Here is a 20,209-nt window from a genome sequence, read left to right as displayed (position 1 = left end):
AGTCACGAGGTTTGGGGAAGAGGTGGTTGCCACCCTAATCCTGCATCGGCTCAGAGGAAGGGCGAAAACGCACGGTCGCTTTATCCTCCTTTAATCCCTGTTTCAGCCAGGATCGAACGCGCATGCGCGCGTTCGATCCTGGCTGAACCAGGGATTAAAGGAGGATAAAGCGACCCTGCGTTTTCAACCAATGAGAGAAGAGCGACTAGGCGAACCACCGACGCTCCTCCTCGCTTACCCGGAAGCTGCGCATGCCCACACCGCCCTCTTGCCTCCTCGTGCCCCGGTCGCTTTGCTGCCTTGACCGACTCCTCCAAGAGGGCGGAGAAAGCGGGCGGAGTTCCCGGCATGCAATGTGCGCTCTCGCCCGGCCGGTGGCTAAGATGGCGACTCCCATGCATCGCCTGATCGCCCGGAGACAGGCGTGAGTGGTTGTTTATTTTTATTTTTTTGGAGGGGGGGGTAGGAAGAGAGGGGACTGAGTGCTTTTTTTGGGGGGGGGTGAGGGGAATGATAATGTGGTGGATGTGGGGAAGCGACGGGGTATCCCGGGGGTGATCCCGGGGCAGCCAGGACTGTGCTAGTTTTTATGTCAGCCGGGAGAGTGCAGGTAGGAGCACGGTGTAGCCTTGGAAAAGATCAGAAATAATTTATAGTAGAATATTTGTATGCTTTGGGAGTTAGGAATATCGTTATTCCTATGCTGGTGTATGATTCTGCATATGAAGGAGTGCGGTTTGTATCTGTTGGTGGGAAAAGCGACATTAAAGGTTTTAACGGGTTAAAAAGTCATATTTCCCCTCAGCCTTGACCTCAACAAACTCAAAATGGTCACAGTAACGTGGCCAGTTGTTAATTCCCAATGGGTCGCCGCGTTAGTCTGTCTGCAGTAGTAGAAAAGGGCAAGAGTCTAGTAGCACCTTCAAGACTCACACAAATATTTTCTGGCAGGGTGTGAGCTTTCGGGAGCCACAGCTCACTTCTTCAGCTCATACCCTACCAGAAAATATTTTTGTTAGTCTTTAAGGTGCTACTGGACTCTTGCCCTTTTCTACTGTGGCCAGTTGTATTTGTGTCACTTAAAAGAAGGCTGTAATCCCGTTTGGTTTTCTAGTGCGTTTACCTCGTTCGGTTGTAGGTGCTGTATAAACTCTTTCTGTTGTTAAAGAATGCTTTGCACGTAGGGATGTCCTCCCTAAATCCCTTCTACAAAGTACTGTACTCGCGCAACATTAATTAAAAGAATGGTTTTCTCCTATGCTGGGCCACTGAGAAGCTTACTGAAATTGGTAACTAGCTCCCTCAAGACCAACCTAACTAATGTGAACACGCTTCAGTTCCTTCAGTTTCTCTCCCTGATTCATGTTCTGTGGACCCTGGTTTCGTATTTAAATCAGTAGATTGTGAAACCGAACAGTTTGGGTCTATTGCATTTAAGTTCTGTAACGCCTTAAAACAAATTTGAAACGTAAGTTTTTGTAGCGTCCTCTTCATCAGAAGTAAAACCAGCCCCAGTTTACTTCTGGTAACACGTATACAAGGGGAGAGAGCAAATGGTAAAGAGTGGCTCTTGAAATGCAAGTGGTGGAGTTTGTCATTTTTGTGCAAAATAATACAAGATAAATACAGTGACTGTTTAAAACTGCTGTAATTATTGCTAACAGTTTTAATGCTTGTGTTGTGTAAGGGATGTTTTGAGGCAGACAGGCCACATGTTTACTAATGTTGAGTGAGCACAATATTATTTTGCAGAAGGAGTTTGGGGGATGTTAAATGAGTTAACGTGTTATCACCAATCGCCACTGCTATAAAAAGTCACTATGCTACAAGAGTCCTTTTTAGGCTTTGAGAGACTGACAGTGCAGTCCTAAACAGAGTTATACCTTTTTAATGTTGCCAGCCCACTGGAGTTGGTAATCCTTAAAAATGTGGTTACGGGTTGCCATAAGTTGGCTGCGACTTGAAGGCACTTTACACACACATACGTAAGCTTACTCAGAAGTAAACATCTTTGTGGCTTACTGCTAGATACGTATGTACTTAGGTGGAATTAGGTTTCATTGAACACTGTGGGACCCACTTCCAATTTAATATGGCTAGCCTGCAAGTTCCATAACTGGTTCGCAAAAAAATTCTACAGCTGGTATAGGAATGCTGTTGTTAAGCTCCATTATTGAACCACTTGTCTTACCTCTATGAATGAGTGAAAATATTTTGCAGTGAAGACATGATCTATTGGTACGTGACCTTTTAAAGCTTAAAGTAAATGGTGGTAAAGTCATACAACTTCCTCCCAACCCTTTCATTTTAATTTTTTAAATTTTATTATATAATAATACAGCGAATACAAAACATACATAAATACAAATAATACTGTAAATAGAAAGACAAATATAATCAACTATACTGAGTTTGCTGCTCTGCATATAATTAATCCAGCATGCTAAATTTGCTGCTATATACCGTAGTTAATCTAGTTTACGTGCCCCAAAATATCTAACCACCACCATCTGTGCGTTCTTTAATAGATCCAAGTTACAACCTTACCTTCTATCTTTCTAAAGAGACAGTTCATTAAATATATAATCCTCTGTATTTCTCCTGTTACTTCTATATTTAACTCTTTCCATCCTACTATGTTAATAATTTCTGAATGTTTTGACTGTCACATATTTATACTATCTTATTTGTAGCCTCTAGACCTTATACAAAACATATAAACTTGATTGGTCTACAGTTTCATCGCAAAAGACATGTATCTCATAGGTCCAGCTTTTCCTTCACACCAAGTTTCTACTTGATTTAGCTGTCTCTTATTTGTAATATCTTATTTATAATATCTAAACATTATGTAAAACAATAACCTTAATTAATGTAAACGTTCAACTCCAAAGACATATCTCTCGGATCACATATTTCCCCCTCAGACCAAGTTTTAAGAGAAAGATTCATAGTAGAGTTTCTATTTATCTTGAAATTTTTTGCTTGGCCTTCTGTTCACATAGTTTGTAAATTTTGGCATCACTTCGTATTCTGCTAGTTTACTTTTCTAGTCCTCTATGGACATTCCTCTGTGTCTCTGTGTTTTGTTGCCAACACAAGTCTAGCTGCTGTTGTCATGTCTTTAAAAAGTTCTTCTAGGGTTTTTGTGATGCTTGTTGATACAATTCCTAACAACAGATTCATTGGGTCCATTGAGAATTTAGTTTTTAAAATTAGTTGTATTTCTGCGTGGATTTCCTTCAACTTCCTCCCAACCCCTTTCATTATTCATTCAGTTATCATAATCCCCTGGTTATGGTTCAGCATATTTTCTTTTTTTTTAAATTCAACATTCCCGGCTTCATCCTAATTTTTTATTCATTGTTTAAATATTACTGGAAAATTCACTATATCCCTACCTATTTGTGTTGACTTCACTAGGTCTCATTCAAACTTCCTGAAATCTGTGTTCTATTCATGTTCCAAACAATTTTAGTTCCTAATTTTTCGTTGCTTGAACTCATATTATTAAATGGCTTATTGCTCATCCACATTTTCTGGCACCGCTTAATACGTAATCAGGCAGTTGGCTGTAGAAAAACTGATGCTGGTGAGAAATTATAGGAAATGCTGAGGTTTGTTCTTGCAGAAAACATCATAGAAGTGCATATTTATGTGATACTAAATTCTATAAGGTTTATGCACGTGCATAGGGTTGCAGCCAAACAGATCAATGTATTCCTGTTCACTCATAAGCAAATTCCAATGGATCTCCTTCCCAAGCATGTATGAGAATGTAGCTTTAAATATGGTTATCAGCATTTGAGATGGTGGTAGACTGTGTTTAATTGGGAGCTTATTTTGATTTATCCCAAAGGATCGTGACTGATTACAGTGTGTTAAAAAACAGTGTTTCATCAACAAAAAATAACAGTTCACGTAATGGAAAAAAACGGCTAAAGCTACAGTCAGCACTTGTCTTCTTAATCTGCGCATATTTAGTACTTTTTGCTTATTCTTGTGGGATTAGAAAACCTAGGCTAGAAACCATTTTTAGTATTTGTTTTTTTTCCCATTAGAGTTATGCTCTAAGCTTTTTGGAAAATTTACATGTTCGCACCAGAGAGTCTTACTTCATCTGTAGAATTGTCGCTGGTATATAAATAAAGCGTCAAGAATATAACCTACAACTATAATGTTAAAACTAGTTTGAAGACAGCAAGCATATTCCCAAATAAGTAGCTTTCTGTTGGTGACCTAGATATTCTGACACTTGTTCTATGCACTCGCCAAAAGGACACTCTGTACCTTCTAGGACTAATCCCTATGTGATAGGTGCAGTAGAAAAATAAGTGACCCAGTACTTCCTCTGGCACATACGTTTAATATAGCTCTGGCTGTCTTTTGTTTTCTCCTTGTGCTTTGGGACTGAAAAATTTCTGTGTTTTGGATTATAATAGTAAACAAGTATATTTAATTTCCTAATGTTACAATTTACAGAGTAAAATATTCAGTTAAGCTAGGTAAAAGATCGTGCTTTAACTTTAAAATAAAATTGAGTATGACCAATAGAGCAGTTAAACAAGAATGCTTGAGAGCCACGAATACTTGAGACCCTAGAAGGCAAAGATTGCAATCCAGTGCCCAGTCCAGTGATTCTTAATGGAGTTGGATAGCATCCAAAGATACGTGAATGCCATCTATTGTGGTTTAACTGGTTCATGGATAACTCATTTAAATATTAACTCAATGATAAGTTGATAACTGATCATAAGAATATTTTAGGGTAGCTATAAAATGATTGGAACCCTCTTACAGTTAATAGCATAATTATAACTGATGGTTGCTAATTTAATCATTTTAAGGGAGCTTCTGGATATTTCCAGACAAAGTTCCCAGACAAAGTCATTTCAAGTGGTAGTCATTGGGAAATAAAGCCTCTTAAGATTATTTGTCATTTTTAAAAAAGAAATTAAAAACTTGCTTATAATCACACACAGAGAAAAAGGAAATTATATATATCTACCCAAAAAGGAAAAGGAATCAAATTTATACACAAGCAACACAGTAATCTACAAAACATCATAAAAGGCAAATGGGTAAATCTTATTTTCTCATTCCAGAATGTAACGAACAGTATCCAGTGTTTATTAAATTTTTCCGTTTTTTTATTGCTCCTTCAGGTTCTCTGATAATAAGCTAATCTTATCAATGATAAAATCAGTACACCAGATTTTCTAAAACTATTAATTTATAGAAGGGAATTCTACCATTTAACAATTTGCTGCTATTGCTATCTTGGTGGTAGTGAACAGACTTAAAACTAGTCCATATCTGAAGGATCCACATAGACTTTTAAGTACCTTAGCAGTATCAACTTAGGTTCAAGGTGTGTGCTGATACCTAGCTTTAGCTAACAAGCTGGACCACAGTTCTCCCAAACATCTGTATCTTAGAACATGTCCAAAAGATTTGAAAAAGCACTGTCCTACATGAAACAAATGTAATTGATTTTGTTATAACTGTATATTAAATAGGAACAAATAAGGCTGTGAATATACCTTCTAATCTACTAAATACATATTTGATATGTGACTCCCCAAAACTGTGGACCAAGGGATATACAGCATTAAAAGGTAACATAATAAAATGAGCGTGAAAATAGAAATTTAATAGTGCCCATACTTTGATCTTGAAGAAAAACATTTGGTATATGCTCTTGAGTTCCTTAAGTATACAAAATTATGTAATGAGAACCTTTGATACAGCATCTTGATTTTTTTATGTGTTGTATTAAAGCTTAGGAAGATAACTGTGAAAGGGGGTAGGCTGACCTTTCTCTTTCATTTTGCACTATTACAGGACAATTGAAAATAAGTATATTTACTTGTATAGGTGCACATATCTGGATATTTTTATGCTATTAAGGATTTTATAGGGCTGTTGTAATTGCTGTTTTAAATGTTTTGTTCCATTGTATACGTTGAAATATTATGTGAGCCGCTCTGAGCCTGCCCTTTGGTTGGGGAGAGCGGGGTATAAATTAAATAAGATTCTCTACGTAAACTCATCCATGGTGGTAAAAGTACTAACTTGGAACTTGCTGCTGCTTGTTTATCTCTAGTATAAATAACAGATGCTCCTGCAAGGGCACATCTGTACCTCACATAGCAGGTATGCAATGACAATAAATTCTAAATAGAGTTGGGCCCTTCTATTGACTTCAATGGACATTGAAATATGCAACTCTAGCATTTCAGTGTAAATTGATATTCCATGTTGTTCGTGCAGTTTCCCTTTTACTACTTTACTGCCCCATAGGATTGGGTGCCATTAATTTGAAAGGATGGGGCCTTCTTAACGTTAATGGCTTTGAGTTGGGGAATATCCGAATATCCGTAAACAAAGATTAAAAGGCATCCCATGCATTCGTAGTAGAGGAGAAAATAATTTTCTGCGGGAAATTTGTTTTGTATTGGGATATGGGTTTTCTTGAAGATACATAGCCCCTTTGGGGGGGGGGAAACCCAAAATATTTTAAGGGAAATGTCTCATTACCTATTTGCACATATACTGGCTAAATGCGAAACTAAAAGTAATCCTGTTCACTTGCCACGGGAGATTTGAGAACACAATTAGGATTGTCCATTACACTCTTGTAAGTACTGTAAGGCTTGATAGAGAATTGACTGAGTGCGGATGTTCTTCCACTTGTCCAGAGACCTGACTTGTCAGAAGAGAGCTTAATAGTGCACTTTAGAACAGTCCTAGCCAAGACTCGAAACCATAGTTGATAGACTGAAACTGGCATGTTAGTGTCTGTTGTGTTCGGTATCCTGCTGTTAAATCAAAGTCATCTCATCTCCAACTCTGCTGCATGTTTTCACAGGGAGGCAAACAAGCAACATGTGAGATGTCAGAAGTGTTTAGAATTTGGACACTGGACCTATGAATGTACAGGGAAAAGAAAATACCTTCACAGACCATCGAGGACAACCGAGTTAAAAAAAGCACTGAAAGAAAAAGAGAAGCAACTATTACAACAAAGGTAAGAGAAGCTGTGTGAAAACTTACATGCCATTGGTATACAAGTTTATACATAATATCCTGCTGTAGCTGAGAGCTTTAAGTCCCATTGACTTCAATGGGGGGAAAGGCGTGTTTCTTACCCAAACATACTGGGAGTAAACTCCTGTACAGCCATAATGCTTTCTATTGTGTTGGAACAGATCACAGGATTATATTCTTCTTCAGACATTAACTATAGTTTATCATGTCCTGTCATTAACATTGTATGCTCATAGCCTAATATTTGAAACCCGGGTTAGTTTTACTAAAAATAAATAATAAGCCATAGGTAAGGACAAAAGAGAGAATTTGCATGTGAAAGAAGAGGCACTTGGGGACAGATGCATGATCATATGACTGCACTTAACACCATTGATCATCTAGCTCAGTATTGTCTACTCTGACAGGCAGCAGCAGTGTGGGTTCTCAGGTAGACAAATGTAATTCATGCTAGTACCTGAGATCTTTAATTGGAGGTGCTGAGGATTGAACTTTGGCTGTCTGTGCATAAAGCAGTTGCTCTGCCACTGAGACTCTTGGCCATCTCAATCTGCAGTCTGAGCTTTTTCAACCTTTACTAAGGTTAAAAGGCAATACATTAAGATCTGTGCTGGCCCTTAACCCAAAACTTGTTCATTTGACAGTAAGGGTTGTTGAATACAGTATGCCTTTCTTTTGAGTGAACTTGTGTTGGCGTTGGGTTGCATAAACACTTAACTTTAGCTGAAACACACTTTAGAATTGTGCCATATTCACTCCTGTGCATGGATTTCTGTAAGTAAACTGGGGGCTCTTATTAACCATTGGTATGATTTGCTAAAAGAAGAAATTGCTATGTGATTGAGAGAGGTGGCAGCAACTGCATAAGTTAGCAGTGGCCTTTGTTCTGCTGCTTTATTTTACAATTGTGCTGGCTATTGAAAATATTACAGCACTATCTATTGAGGCTCAGCTTGAGCTGATGGTTGTGACAAACAAGACAATGCCAGCACTTAATTTGTACTAGCAGATCTATGGGTAATATTGGTGTAGTGTCACGTTTGTAAACTTGTTCTGAGATAACAGTCTTGCTTCATGGCTAATACTTATTTACTGGAGCAGAAAAGATACAACTGCAGCTAGTGTTAATAATCTATATAGTACTGGCATAAGTACTATTTAATTTGTGAGTCTGAGGGCCAGAGTGTAGTGTAGTGTTAAATGCATCTAAGCCATTGGAATTGCTTAAAGGCAAAATATGGAGTGTTGTAAATAATGATGTACAATAAAAACTGACAACACCAGGCTAAAGAATCTAAACAGTTTATAAAGAGACTAATCAAAAATTCTGAAGCACACAACAGTATATAAATCACCGAGATACATACAAAAATTACAACCCAACCCCACAACAAGGTAAAAAAATAAGTCCAACAGAAAGTGGTGAACTCTGTGGGAGAACTGCAGCAAAGAACACCAAAATAATCAGGTGAGTGTGGAAGATGCACAGCAGTCCAAGGAAGATCAGAAGAATCCAAAGAAGATCAAAGGAGATGGACTTTCCGGATACAAATAATGAGTTCCTTTTTTATGTTAGTCTCTTTATAAACTGTTTAGATTCTTTAGCCTGGTGTTGTCAGTTTTTATTGTACATTGGAATTTCTTAGGCATGTCAAAATCTGTATAAGACTGCAACTTTAATAGCCTTTCTGCTGTTGCTTCTTGGTGGCTTAAAAAATAAGCAAGGAATTTTTTTTTGCCAACACTTGCTTTTTAAATCTTAACTTTCTCTATGTAACCATGTGTGTCAAAGATTTTGCCATTCTAGAAAATTTTACATTTTTATGGGATACTTCATAGATTCTCGGTCCATAGATCCTTAGAACAGTGTTCTGCAGTAGGCCAGTATTGACTCTAGAGTGCAGAAAGATGCTGAATCTGAGAGCAGTAGCTTGTGGAAGGCCAGTGGATGAGTTCATGGCCAAGGTGGTCTTTAAACTAAGGTGTTCCTAGCACTCACACTTGAGCACTGCACTGCCACATATGTTACCAGGGTAGATAAAAGTCAATGAGTTTTTAAAATAAAAAATGGGGTGTTTTTTTGGTTTAAATTAGATTTTTTTATTTGAGTTAGATTTTTTCCTCAAAAAAACATTTTATTTAAAAAACCCATCTTAGTTTTCTATTTAAGATACATTGTAGTTCAAAGGTTATTCATCATGAAATAACAATTTGTTTTAATTATGAGGCTGTATATTCATGCAATGTTTACATTTTTGGGTAAATGACTTCTATTAATCCATTTACAATGCCATGTTCTTAGAGAGGTATCTGTAATATTATTTTGGGCAGTTTTTCTGCCTAGAAGATATTATCACAGATGCTTGGTTTTGCAGTTCTCAAAATTGTGAATTGCTGTCTGCAGAGATAACATGCCTCTTCTTCACAGCAAAAACGTAATAAAATAAACATACAGACCTTAATCAAATTGTTCTTTTGCAAATCTGTACACAGAATCAACCCTTTACTCAAGTGATAATTTTCAAAAAGTTCAATGAATAGAATATTGTTTGGAGTGGAATAGATCTGTGCAAGCAGCTAAGTGTGAGGAGGCAGGTACAAGCAGTAAAAATGAAAGTGAAACCTTTTGGCAGAATACTCCACAAGTCTTGGGATCTTTGTGTGTGTGTGTGTATAGCCTGAGGTTTATCATATTATTCTTTCCCTGGAAGAGAAAACCTATAATGGCAGCAGGCTGTAAAAGAGTGTAGAAAACCACAATTTAAATCTAGTCATATTGATAAGTGATTTAAATCAATTTAATTTAAATCAAATGTACTCTAATACGTACAAACTAAGAGTTTTACCACCATTAAAATGTGGGTTATTTTGAAGAAAATGTAAGTAGGCATGGTGAGACCTGTTGGCCAATGTGGTGGTTCTTCTGTCCATTATGTGTACAGTGTATCATTAGTGTGTTCCTCTGTTCTTTAAAATCACCTACTAACTGCTGTGAAAACAAAACGGCATTGTCGTTACTCTCCCCTTTAGTTGTATTAGACATTTCTTCCATTGTGCTATCCTAGGGAGGGAGCATCAACTTTTCAGTGCCTAATATAGTTTTGTTTGTTAAAAGCTGTATATCCTACACTTTTATTTTTACTATGGAGGAGGTTGATAGGCAAAATTAAAACTTGGCAACTAGAGGTAGGAGAAATGTAAATATTAAAATATCAGCTGAGGTCACTCAAGTATTGTAGCTGGTCTGCTTCCATTCCTTTTAATGGATTGCTTTGGAGAGACAAAGGCTACTATAAAATGCATCTAGCTCTATTGTTTAGTGAATGTTGGAAATTGACATGTTTATCGCTGATGCCCCCATCTTTGTTACTTAGGTCTTCTGTTTATCTTATCTCTTTCTAGACATGTTGACTTTTCCCATGAAGGTCCTGATGCATCTCTCCATTTATTTTGTTTTCACTATTATTAATAAAAGGTGTTTCCTCCTGCTTTTTAACTAGCTCTGGAGAAAGTACCACAGACAGGAAGAGCAAGAAGAAAAGGTATGTGCTGTGAGGAAATCTGAAAATGGAACAAATTACCCCTATCCATTGCACTGGTTCTGGTGATAATGATCAGCTTGACTAATGAAGTAGGCATAGGCTACAGATCTTATTGAGAAGTATTGTCCAGCAGGGTTTATTTCCCAGTACCGTATATACCCATGTATAAGCCGACCCGCGTATAAGCCGAGGTGCCTAATTTCTCCCCAAAAATGGGGAAAAATTAGGCACCCGCGTATAAGCCGAGGGTTGGCTTATAACCCTCCCCCCCCCCCCGCGCGCAGGCTTACCGTTCCTTCTGGGCTCCTGGCGGTGGGCCCGGCGGGGCCGGCGTAGCGGCCTCCCTGCAGCCGCAGGGGGCCTCTGGAGGCCGCTCCCGGCCTGGAAAAGGCGGCGGGGGCGGCTGGGCGGCCCCCTCGCGGCCGCAGGGCGCCTGTAAAGGCCGCTCCCGGCCGGGAGAAGGCGACGGGGGCGGCTGGGCGGCCTCCCCGCCGCCGCAGGCCGCCTGTAAAGGCCGCTCCCGGCCGGGAGAAGGCGGCGGGGGCGGCTGGGCGGCCTCCCCGCCGCCGCAGGCCGCCTGTAAAGGCCGCTCCCGGCCGGGAGAAGGCGGCGGGGGCGGCTGGGCGGCCTCCCCGCCGCCGCAGGCCGCCTGTAAAGGCCGCTCCCGGCCGGGAGAAGGCGGCGGGGGCGGCTGGGTGGCCTCCCCGCCGCCGCAGGCCGCCTGTAAAGGCCGCTCCCGGCCGGGAGAAGGCGGCGGGGGCGGCTGGGCGGCCTCCCCGCCGCCGCAGGCCGCCTCTAAAGGCCGCTCCCTGCCTGGAAAAGGCGGCGGGGGCGGCTGGACAGCCTCCTCGCGGCCGCAGGGCGCCTCTGGAGGCCGCTCCCAGCCAGGAAAAGACGGCGGAGGTAAGTTCCCCCCTCCCTCCTCCCTCCTCCCTCCCCCCTCTACCGTATTGACCCGCGTATAAGCCGAGTTCGGCTTTTTCAGCCCTTTTTTTGGGCTGAAAAACTCGGCTTATACGCGAGTATATACGGTAAATGTGTTTAGGATTAAGCTGTACGTTGAGTGGGTTCTAATAATTTATTATACACACTTTTGACATATTCCATTCCTGTTTAAGTATAACATTTTTGTTTTCCTTTAGCCTTTCCTACTTTACCTTGCCTGTTACTGTGGTAATAGGCATCCATATATATATTTGACTGGCAAGCCAGATTAGAAGTTGCTGTCAGAAGGAAAAATATGTTGTATTCATAATTTTAAATGCAAAATGTGAGTGTTTACTGTCCTGTAGTATTTGTTTCTCTTCTGTTCTTTCCATACATGCCTATGTAAGCTGTATCCATTGTTCTTAATTTTCAAGGCCATCTGAGACTTGCAAGACTACTTAAAAGTTTGGTCACCTCATGTGTCATAAATCTACAACTTTGCTTTGCCTATCTCTAGCCGCTTTGGGTCCTGATTAGGGAGAAAGGCAGGATGTAATAAAAAAAAAAAATTCTTGGTTTTAGAGAGTGACATAAAGAAACTTCCATGCATCCTAGAAAACCGAATATTCTCCAAACTGAGGCTTCTGCGTCTTGATTCGTGGGTTATTTCCCTCCATCTTTAGGGTAGGCAGGACTAAATTTTTATTGGCTTCCTGTCTTCCCTTGGTGGGAAATAGCCTGCTAAGCCTCAGTTCTGTCCTGCCTCGGAAGGGTGAGCAGGCTGTAAGCGTTCCTCTCACTTACTAGTTAAAGAATCCTTACTTTTTTAGCTCCTTGATTGTTTTTTCTATTTGTTGTCTTCTGTCGTGCCTGTCTGTCTCCCCCCCCCCTTCTCCGTGTTTTTTTCGGCGGGAGGTGGGGAAGGTATTTTATTTTTACCTGGACTTACCGGGCGCCTAAATGGCGGACGCCATTTTGGAACGGGAGGACGACCTCCTTTCAGAGGCAGGCTATCAAGTCGGTCTGGTCCAGTCCGCCTCGAAGGATTCGGACCCTCCCAATGCCCGCAGCTGCGAGGCCTTAGGGAGCGTGGAGCAGGAGGGCTCCTAGCCGCCCGCGGAGGGCAAGGCTAAAAACAAAAAGGCAAAAAAGGCTGCGTCGGTGCTAAAACGAGCAGCCCCAACCCAGCAGGGCGGCAAGCGCAAGAAACGGGGACTCACACTCGGCGCAGCCTCGAGGGCCGGGAAAAAGCCTCCCGTCTACTCGATGAGCACAGCGGCTGCAGCGAGTACGTCTCATCAGGCGTCCTCTCTGGCGGCACAGACTACTGCATCGTCCGGAGCCGGTAATTTTCCCCCTTTCCCTCTTAATGCGGGCGGCCATTTTGGCGGGAGTTTGGGCGGTTCTCTTCCCCCTATACCTCCTGGCGGCCATTTTATGCAGTTCACGGGCCCACAATTGCCTCCCAGCGTTGCAATGACCGGGCCACAGTCCTCCAATGTCCCCAATACTGGGGGGCCCATCCCTCCTCCTACGGCCAGTCGCTCCTTTTCTAGAGAGGAGGCGGATGACATGATAAATATGGCATTACAGAGACAATGGTTGGCTTTTCATGCCTACCAAATGAGAATGCAATATGTCCCCGTTCAGGGACAAGTTGACTCCCCCCTTTCCAACTCTAATAATTCCCATTATTCGAGAGAGGTACACAGGGCGACAGACCCTGGGGAGGGGCCTTCTAACAATTCACAATGGCCTACAAAAGCGGCACTGAAGGCACAAACTTCCCAAATTAATAACAGCACTGTAATAGCCAATAGCTCCCAATCCTCCCTTGATTCTGGCGAGGAGGGAGAAGAGGGCGAGGAGAAGGAAGAGGGCGAGTTCGAATCCGACGAAGAGGTGCTTCCGGGCGAGGAGCCCCAGATGCGCCTGTTTAAAATGGATGACTACCAGGCACTGTTGGCCAAGGCCCTCTTGGCACTTGATTTAAACGAACCTTCCTCAGACTCTACAGAAGTTAAAAATAACCTAAAACAGGGAGTTCCAGAGTGTTTTCCTCGTGAGAGAGCCAAACATAATCTGATCCCTTTTCCGGAGTTTTTCATGAGGGCAGTTCAGGATGAATGGAGTAACCCTGCTGCTAATAGACAGACACCTCAGTCGATCAAGAAATTATATTCTCTTGCCCCACATGCGATGGACCTTCTAAAAGTTCCCCTGGTGGACGCCCCGGTGGTTGATCTTCAAAACCCGGGACTTGTGCCCGAAGATGGCATGGGATCTATTAGGGACCAATTAGACAAAAAAGCTGATGCTCTAACTAAAAAAGCCCATAAAAATGCAGCTCTCGCTATCCAGGCTAGTGCAGCAACCTCCTTTTTCGCCCGAGCTACATACCTGTGGGTAAAGAAGCTCATTCAACTTATTCCTCCTAACAATCAGAGAATAATTGGTGGTTTAGAGAGAGTCCAGTCGGCTATCTCTTTCATGGCGGATGCTTCACTGGATACCATGGCCTTCTCAGCTAGGTCCATGGCTTCAGTTACCTCAATCCGCAGGGCTCTTTGGCTTAGATCTTGGCCCGCGGACTTCAAAGCCAAAACAACACTTATGTCGTATCCCATACAACAGGGCAGGCTCTTCGGGGACAGGCTGGATAAGATATTGGTAGAGACGAAGGACAAAAAACAGGTAATGCCAAAACAGTTCAAGAGGGAGCATAGATCTCCATCTTACCAGTCCTTTCGTCAACCTAGAACCCCTAACAGGTTTAGAAGCGACACCAGGAGGGGCTCCTGGAATTCCTCAAAACCCTTTCGGAGAGGGGAAAAATTTTCCAGGCCCCAGAACCAACAGCCCCGTGCTGATAGGGGAGACAAGTTCCCCAAGCCCAGCCCACAGTGACTCAGACCAAATTCCGATAGGGGGGAGACTCCAATTTTTCAGTGCCAGATGGGCCCTTTCAGCCCCGGACAATTGGGTTTTTCAGATCATTTCCCAGGGGTACTTACTGGAGTTTACCTCCCCCCCGAAGGATCGCTTCCTCAGTTCCCCGGTACCATCCAAAACACAGACACGGGACCGGTCCATCAGGGCCATTCAACATCTTTTAGCCATCAGAGCCATCGAACAGGTCCCTGCTCTCGAGAAAGGCCTGGGAGTTTACTCAATCTTCTTTACAGTCCCCAAAAAGAATGGGGACTGGAGGGCCATCCTCAATCTAAAATACTTAAATCGAAGGATGGCTCGGAGGCGTTTCCGTATGGAAACAGTAAAATCAATAATAGATTCCCTTCTCCCAGGTACATTCATGACAGCAGTGGACCTGACCGAAGCATATTTACATCTGGCCATTCATCACACTCACAGGCGTTTCCTCAGGTTTACCTTCGGAACCAATCACTTTCAGTTCAGAGCCCTCCCCTTCGGGTTGACTTCAGCACCACGAGTCTTCACCAAGACCTTGGTGACAATCATGGCCAACATCAGACAAGAGGGAATCCAGGTACATCCGTACCTGGACGACATTCTGATATGCGCACAATCTCACCACCAATCCACAGTCCATACAAACAGGGTGGTACAAATCCTGCAGGAGCATGGATACGTCATCAATTTCCAGAAAAGCTCCCTGATACCTTCGCAATCAATGACCCACCTGGGAGTGAGAATAGATTCATCCATCAACGCTATTTCTCTCTCCCAGGAGCGAATTCAAAATCTAATCAATTCTGCTTCCTCCATAGCCAGGTCCAGATCTGCGAAGATCATGAAACTAGCGCAACTGTTGGGTCACATGGTGGCTTGTATGTCAGTAGTACCATGGGCCCGCTTTCACTCCAGGCCGCTCCAATGGCAACTCCGTCCTTTCCAGCAAGACATTGCCCAGAAGAAAGACAAACTCATTTCTCTCTCAGTAGAGACACGAAAGAGTCTACACTGGTGGATGGACCGGAGGAATCTGACCAATCACTCCTTTTACATTCACGCAGAACCGGCTCAGATAATCACAGATGCCAGTTTAGAGGGCTGGGGGGCCACATATCTAACACATTCAACACAGGGCCGATGGTCAATGAGGGAGAGAACACTACATATCAATGTTCTAGAACTGAGAGCAGTAAAACTAGCTCTCAAGGTTTTTGCCCCCTTGATCACAGGGCTACATGTCCTCATCAGAACGGACAACACGGCGACCAAAGCCTATATAAACAAGCAGGGGGGCTCCAGATCTTCGGCATTACACCTAGAAGCAATTCAGATCTTTATCTGGGCCCAATCCAATGTACTTTCAATCCGGGCCGAGCACATCAGGGGTGCTCTGAACGTGCAGGCGGACCACTTAAGCAGGCAGTTCGCCGACGAAGGGGAATGGTCTTTAGACCATGCAACCTTCTCTCAAATTACATCCACCTTCGGAAATCCCTTGGTCGACTTATTCGCCTCCGCAGAAAACTGCAAGGTAAGAAGGTTCTTCTCCAGGTTTTACCACCCGGAGGCGGAAGCCACAGATGCCCTTCTAAGTCCGTGGCCTCAGGGACTACTTTATGCGTTCCCACCCCTTCCCATCCTCGCCAAGGTATTGAGAAAGATCAGACGAGAGAAAGCAGAGGTCATATTGGTGGCTCCCTTCTGGCCGCGTCGCCCCTGGTTTGCGGCCCTAAGACAACTTTCATGCCAAGACCCTTGGCAGATCCCAACTCGATGGGGAACTCTCAGGCAAGGGCCCCTGGTTCACCCGGACCCTCATTGGTTCTCCTTAACCGCCTGGCGCTTGAGCGGAAAGCTCTGCTAGACAGGGGCTATTCAGTCGAGGTAGTAAATACCATCTCTGAAGCCCGCAAACCATCCACTAGGCGTATTTATAATTCCTCCTGGAAAGCCTTTGTCTGTTGGGCAAGACGGAAGAGAGTAGACCCACTACAGCCTGGTCCTCAGCAGGTCCTAGAATTCCTCCAGGAAGGCCTGCGCCTTAAACTATCATGCTCTACCTTAAGGAGACAGGTGGCAGCTTTAGCTACTGTTATCCCAGAACTCGAAGGGGTCCCTACTTCTAAACACCAGCAGGTCACAGCCTTTCTGAAGGGGGTGTCTCAAATACAGCCACCAATCAGACACCGCTTCCCATCCTGGAACTTGAATTTGCTCCTCAATGCCCTCACAAAAGCTCCGTTTGAACCTCTCCGTTCCGTAGACTTAAAATTCCTAAGAATGAAAGTATTATTCTTAGTAGCTGTGTCCTCGGCTAGAAGGGTGTCTGAGCTTCGGGCTCTTTCTATTGCGAAAGGTCTATGTACTTTCCATAAGGATAAGGTGGTTCTGATACCTGACCCCACTTTCAGGCCCAAAATCAATTCCTCCTTTCACAGGAATCAAGAAATTGTCCTTCCCTCTTTTTGCCCCAACCCATCAGGACCAAAAGAAAAGGCTTGGCACACCTTAGATGTGCGTAGGGCTCTACGCATTTTCATTAAAAGAACACAGCCTTTCCGCCAAACTGATTTCATGTTTATCGGAATATCCAATCCGGGTAGGGGAAAGAGAATGTCAGCATCAGCCATTAGCAGTACCCTCAAGCTGTGTATTGCTCAAGCATACAATTCATTGGGGAAGCCAGTTCCCGAGGGGATTACAGCGCACTCCCTTAGGAGCGCGGCCACTTCTGCGGCTTTTGATCGACAAGCCTCAGTAGAAGAAATTTGTAAAGCTGCCACATGGGCTTCGGTGTCGACATTCACCAAGCACTATAGGATAAATAAGTGGGCTTCTGCCCAGGCAGCTTTTGGGCGTAGAGTGCTTCAACATGTCATGGAATAGGAGGCACTTCCCACCCTTTGGGGAGCTCTTGGAGGTCCCACGAATCAAGACGCAGAAGCCTCAGTTTGGAGAATGGAGCATTGTTCTACTCACCGTGAATGCTCATTCTCGGAACTGAGGCGAAGGCGTCTTGCCCACCCGTGCATTCTTATTTAACGAGGTACACTCCTAATCCACAGTTAATTCGGTTTTAGCCTTCCTCCAGAATCAGTATGGTAGGATTCCTAATTTAAGGGAGGGGTTTACCATTGTAACCAAAAGTTACCTGAGGGCTCAAGTTCATGTTTTTTGTGGGTTCCACTGTTTATTGTGTCATTCTTTCATGTGTTGTTGACTTTTGTTGATCAAGGAGCTTCATTCCTGTTTCTTAGTAGCTAGGCAAGTCTGTATCTGAGGCTTAGCAGGCTATTTCCCACCAAGGGAAGACAGGAAGCCAATAAAAATTTAGTCCTGCCTACCCTGAAGATGGAGGGAAATAACCCACGAATCAAGACGCCTTTGCCTCAGTTCCGAGAATGAGCATTCACGGTGAGTAGAACAATGCTCTATTCTGATCTGAACCAATTGTCCTTAACTATGTAACAGGCTTGCTTTCTTCTAGAAAAGGAACAGGATAAATAATTGATTTTTAGTGGAAAATGCATTTACACATACAACATTCTTTTAAGAATGTACTTCCAGAAAATTCTCTGACCTCAATTTGTGAAGGTTTGAGTAATTTGTTTCAGAGACTTAAAGGCTTCAGGTGTACACAGACCTGTGTTTGCAGTTTTACTAGAATCTGAGATTAATTGAACCTCTTAGCTATAACATTCTTGTTTTTAGTGATAGAGCTATGAAGCTAGAAATCATTTTGAGTCTTCATCAACAACAAAGGAAAATTTTTTAAACCCTAAAAACCACAGAATTAAGTACCCAAAGGTCAAGAAAAAATCAACATCCATGGCCAAAAGTTATACAATATAAGGGTTATGTCAATACAAAATATGCATATTTTATTACAGGCTAAAATCAATAACATATATAAGGCCCTGCAATAGCCCACCAAACCAACATGCTCATGTAAACTTACAACATAGACATAACACCACAAAATTAGACTTTGACCAGACCAAACGCGTTTCGGCCAAATGGCCTTTTTCATTGGTCAAAACAATCACAGTTCCTGACTGGTAGTCTGGAACTGTGATTGTTTTGTACCTGTGGGTACTTAATTATAAACGTTTGGAGTCTTCTCAGGAGCTAAAGCTCCATTAACAGTTGATTTTCTTACACATAGTAACTGGCATAACAGTGTTGGTTTATTGTATCTTTTTTTGTAGCTACTTAAGAAGCAGTTAAACTTTTAAAATCAGGGAAGCAATGTCTTTTTTCCCCTTCCAAACTCTTCCCTTGCAAAATAAGCAAAAGGTTACTGAATTTTTTCTTAAAATGTCAGCCCTAGATATCTCCCAAATATTTTGAAAATATAGCTTTTTTGTTGTTCGACCCTGCCCTTACTGCTGCCCAGATCCCACACAACATTTGTTTGTGTCCCATAATATCATAGAATCATAGAGTTGGGCCGTACAGGCCATCTAGTCCAACCCCTGCTCAATGCAGGATCAGCTTAGAGCATCCCTGACAAGTGTTTGTCCAGCTGCTGCTTGAAGACTGTCAGTGAGGGGGAGCTCACCACCTCCCTAGTAGCCGGTTCCACTGTTGAACAATTCTTATTGTAAAAAAATAATTTTCTCATAATAATAATCTCCAGCATAGCATTTTCTTCACGGTCACAGGCAACCCTCTTTCTTTTTGGCCAGCAGAAAATCTGGCTGGATCCAACCCATGGAAAGTATAATTGAAATCTGGTTTGGTAGACTCCACTCAGTTGACTCAGTGACCTTGAATAACAACCGCTGATCCTTCTAAACATTTTATGCAGGTCCAAAAGTGTGACAAGTTCCAGCAGTAGCAGCAGCAGCGTCAGTTCTGCTAGTGAGTCGTCTTCTGAAAGTGACGATTCTTCCTCCTCCTCTTCTGATGACAGTGACAGCGACGAAAGCACTTCCACTTCCTCCTCCTCCCCTTCTTCAAGTAGTTCTTCCAGCTCTTCTGACTTTGAAACAGATTCCAGTTCCTCCAGTAGCAGCAGCAGTACCAGCACAGACAGCAGCACAGATGATGAGCCACCAAAGAAAAAGAAGAAGACATAGTTTTGATGCAGGGTCAGAACTCTGGTGTTGGTGTTGAAAAATTAAATGGCATTTAAAATTGCGTTTATGGCCAAACAAAACGAGCAGGTCAATCTTTACAATTTGGAAAAAAGTGTAAGTGTTTTACAGAGTAGACACTAGGGTATTGTTAAATGGCGAGTAATGCTTATTGAAAGAGTATTTTTGTGGGCTATTGTTTAATAGGAAAGGCTACTTCATTTAATTTTTAAAGAAATTTATCAAATGTCTATATGAACTAAGGCCCAGTCGCCCTGATGTTTACATGCTAGAAAGCAACTTTATTGCTTTGAATCATCCTGCGTTACGTCATAGAGCAGCCTTTATGCCATGTTCATGTTGCCAGCAAGATGGAAGGGGGTGAATATGAAGTTTAATTTCAGGTGGCTGACAATATAGCAAAGCCATATTAAATCTCCACTATGAGTTAAAGAGGAAATAATGATATTGCATCAAATATAGATAAAATAAATTTACTTTTTTTTTCCAAATGGCTTTTCTGGGTCAAATATTAGTTGCAATGTCAAACTTTTTGTCAGTGCTGATTGCTGGTCAATATGTTTGTGTTCATACGTTCTCACTGATCTTGTTCTGCATATGGAAACCACCTTCTGTGCACAGATTGCTGTTCTTGATTTGTTCCCATATATGCAAAAG

The 20,209-nt window shown here is 42.5% G+C and overlaps 1 protein-coding gene across 1 annotated transcript; it reads left to right on the top strand.

Moving 5' to 3' along the window:
• Positions 1-333: 333 nt before the first annotated feature.
• On the top strand, positions 334-19,634 carry ZCCHC10 (zinc finger CCHC-type containing 10). The gene is made up of 4 exons (XM_056863835.1): positions 334-424; positions 6,872-7,030; positions 10,551-10,592; positions 19,264-19,634. Exons 1-4 carry the CDS (start codon positions 354-356, stop codon positions 19,532-19,534), a joined length of 543 nt encoding a protein of 180 aa, XP_056719813.1. The 5' UTR covers positions 334-353; the 3' UTR covers positions 19,535-19,634.
• Positions 19,635-20,209: the final 575 nt, after the last annotated feature.

This window comes from Euleptes europaea, chromosome 1 (assembly GCF_029931775.1).
Source record: "Euleptes europaea isolate rEulEur1 chromosome 1, rEulEur1.hap1, whole genome shotgun sequence".
Taxonomy (NCBI): domain Eukaryota; kingdom Metazoa; phylum Chordata; class Lepidosauria; order Squamata; family Sphaerodactylidae; genus Euleptes; species Euleptes europaea.
This window is presented reverse-complemented; position numbering and strand designations above follow the sequence as displayed.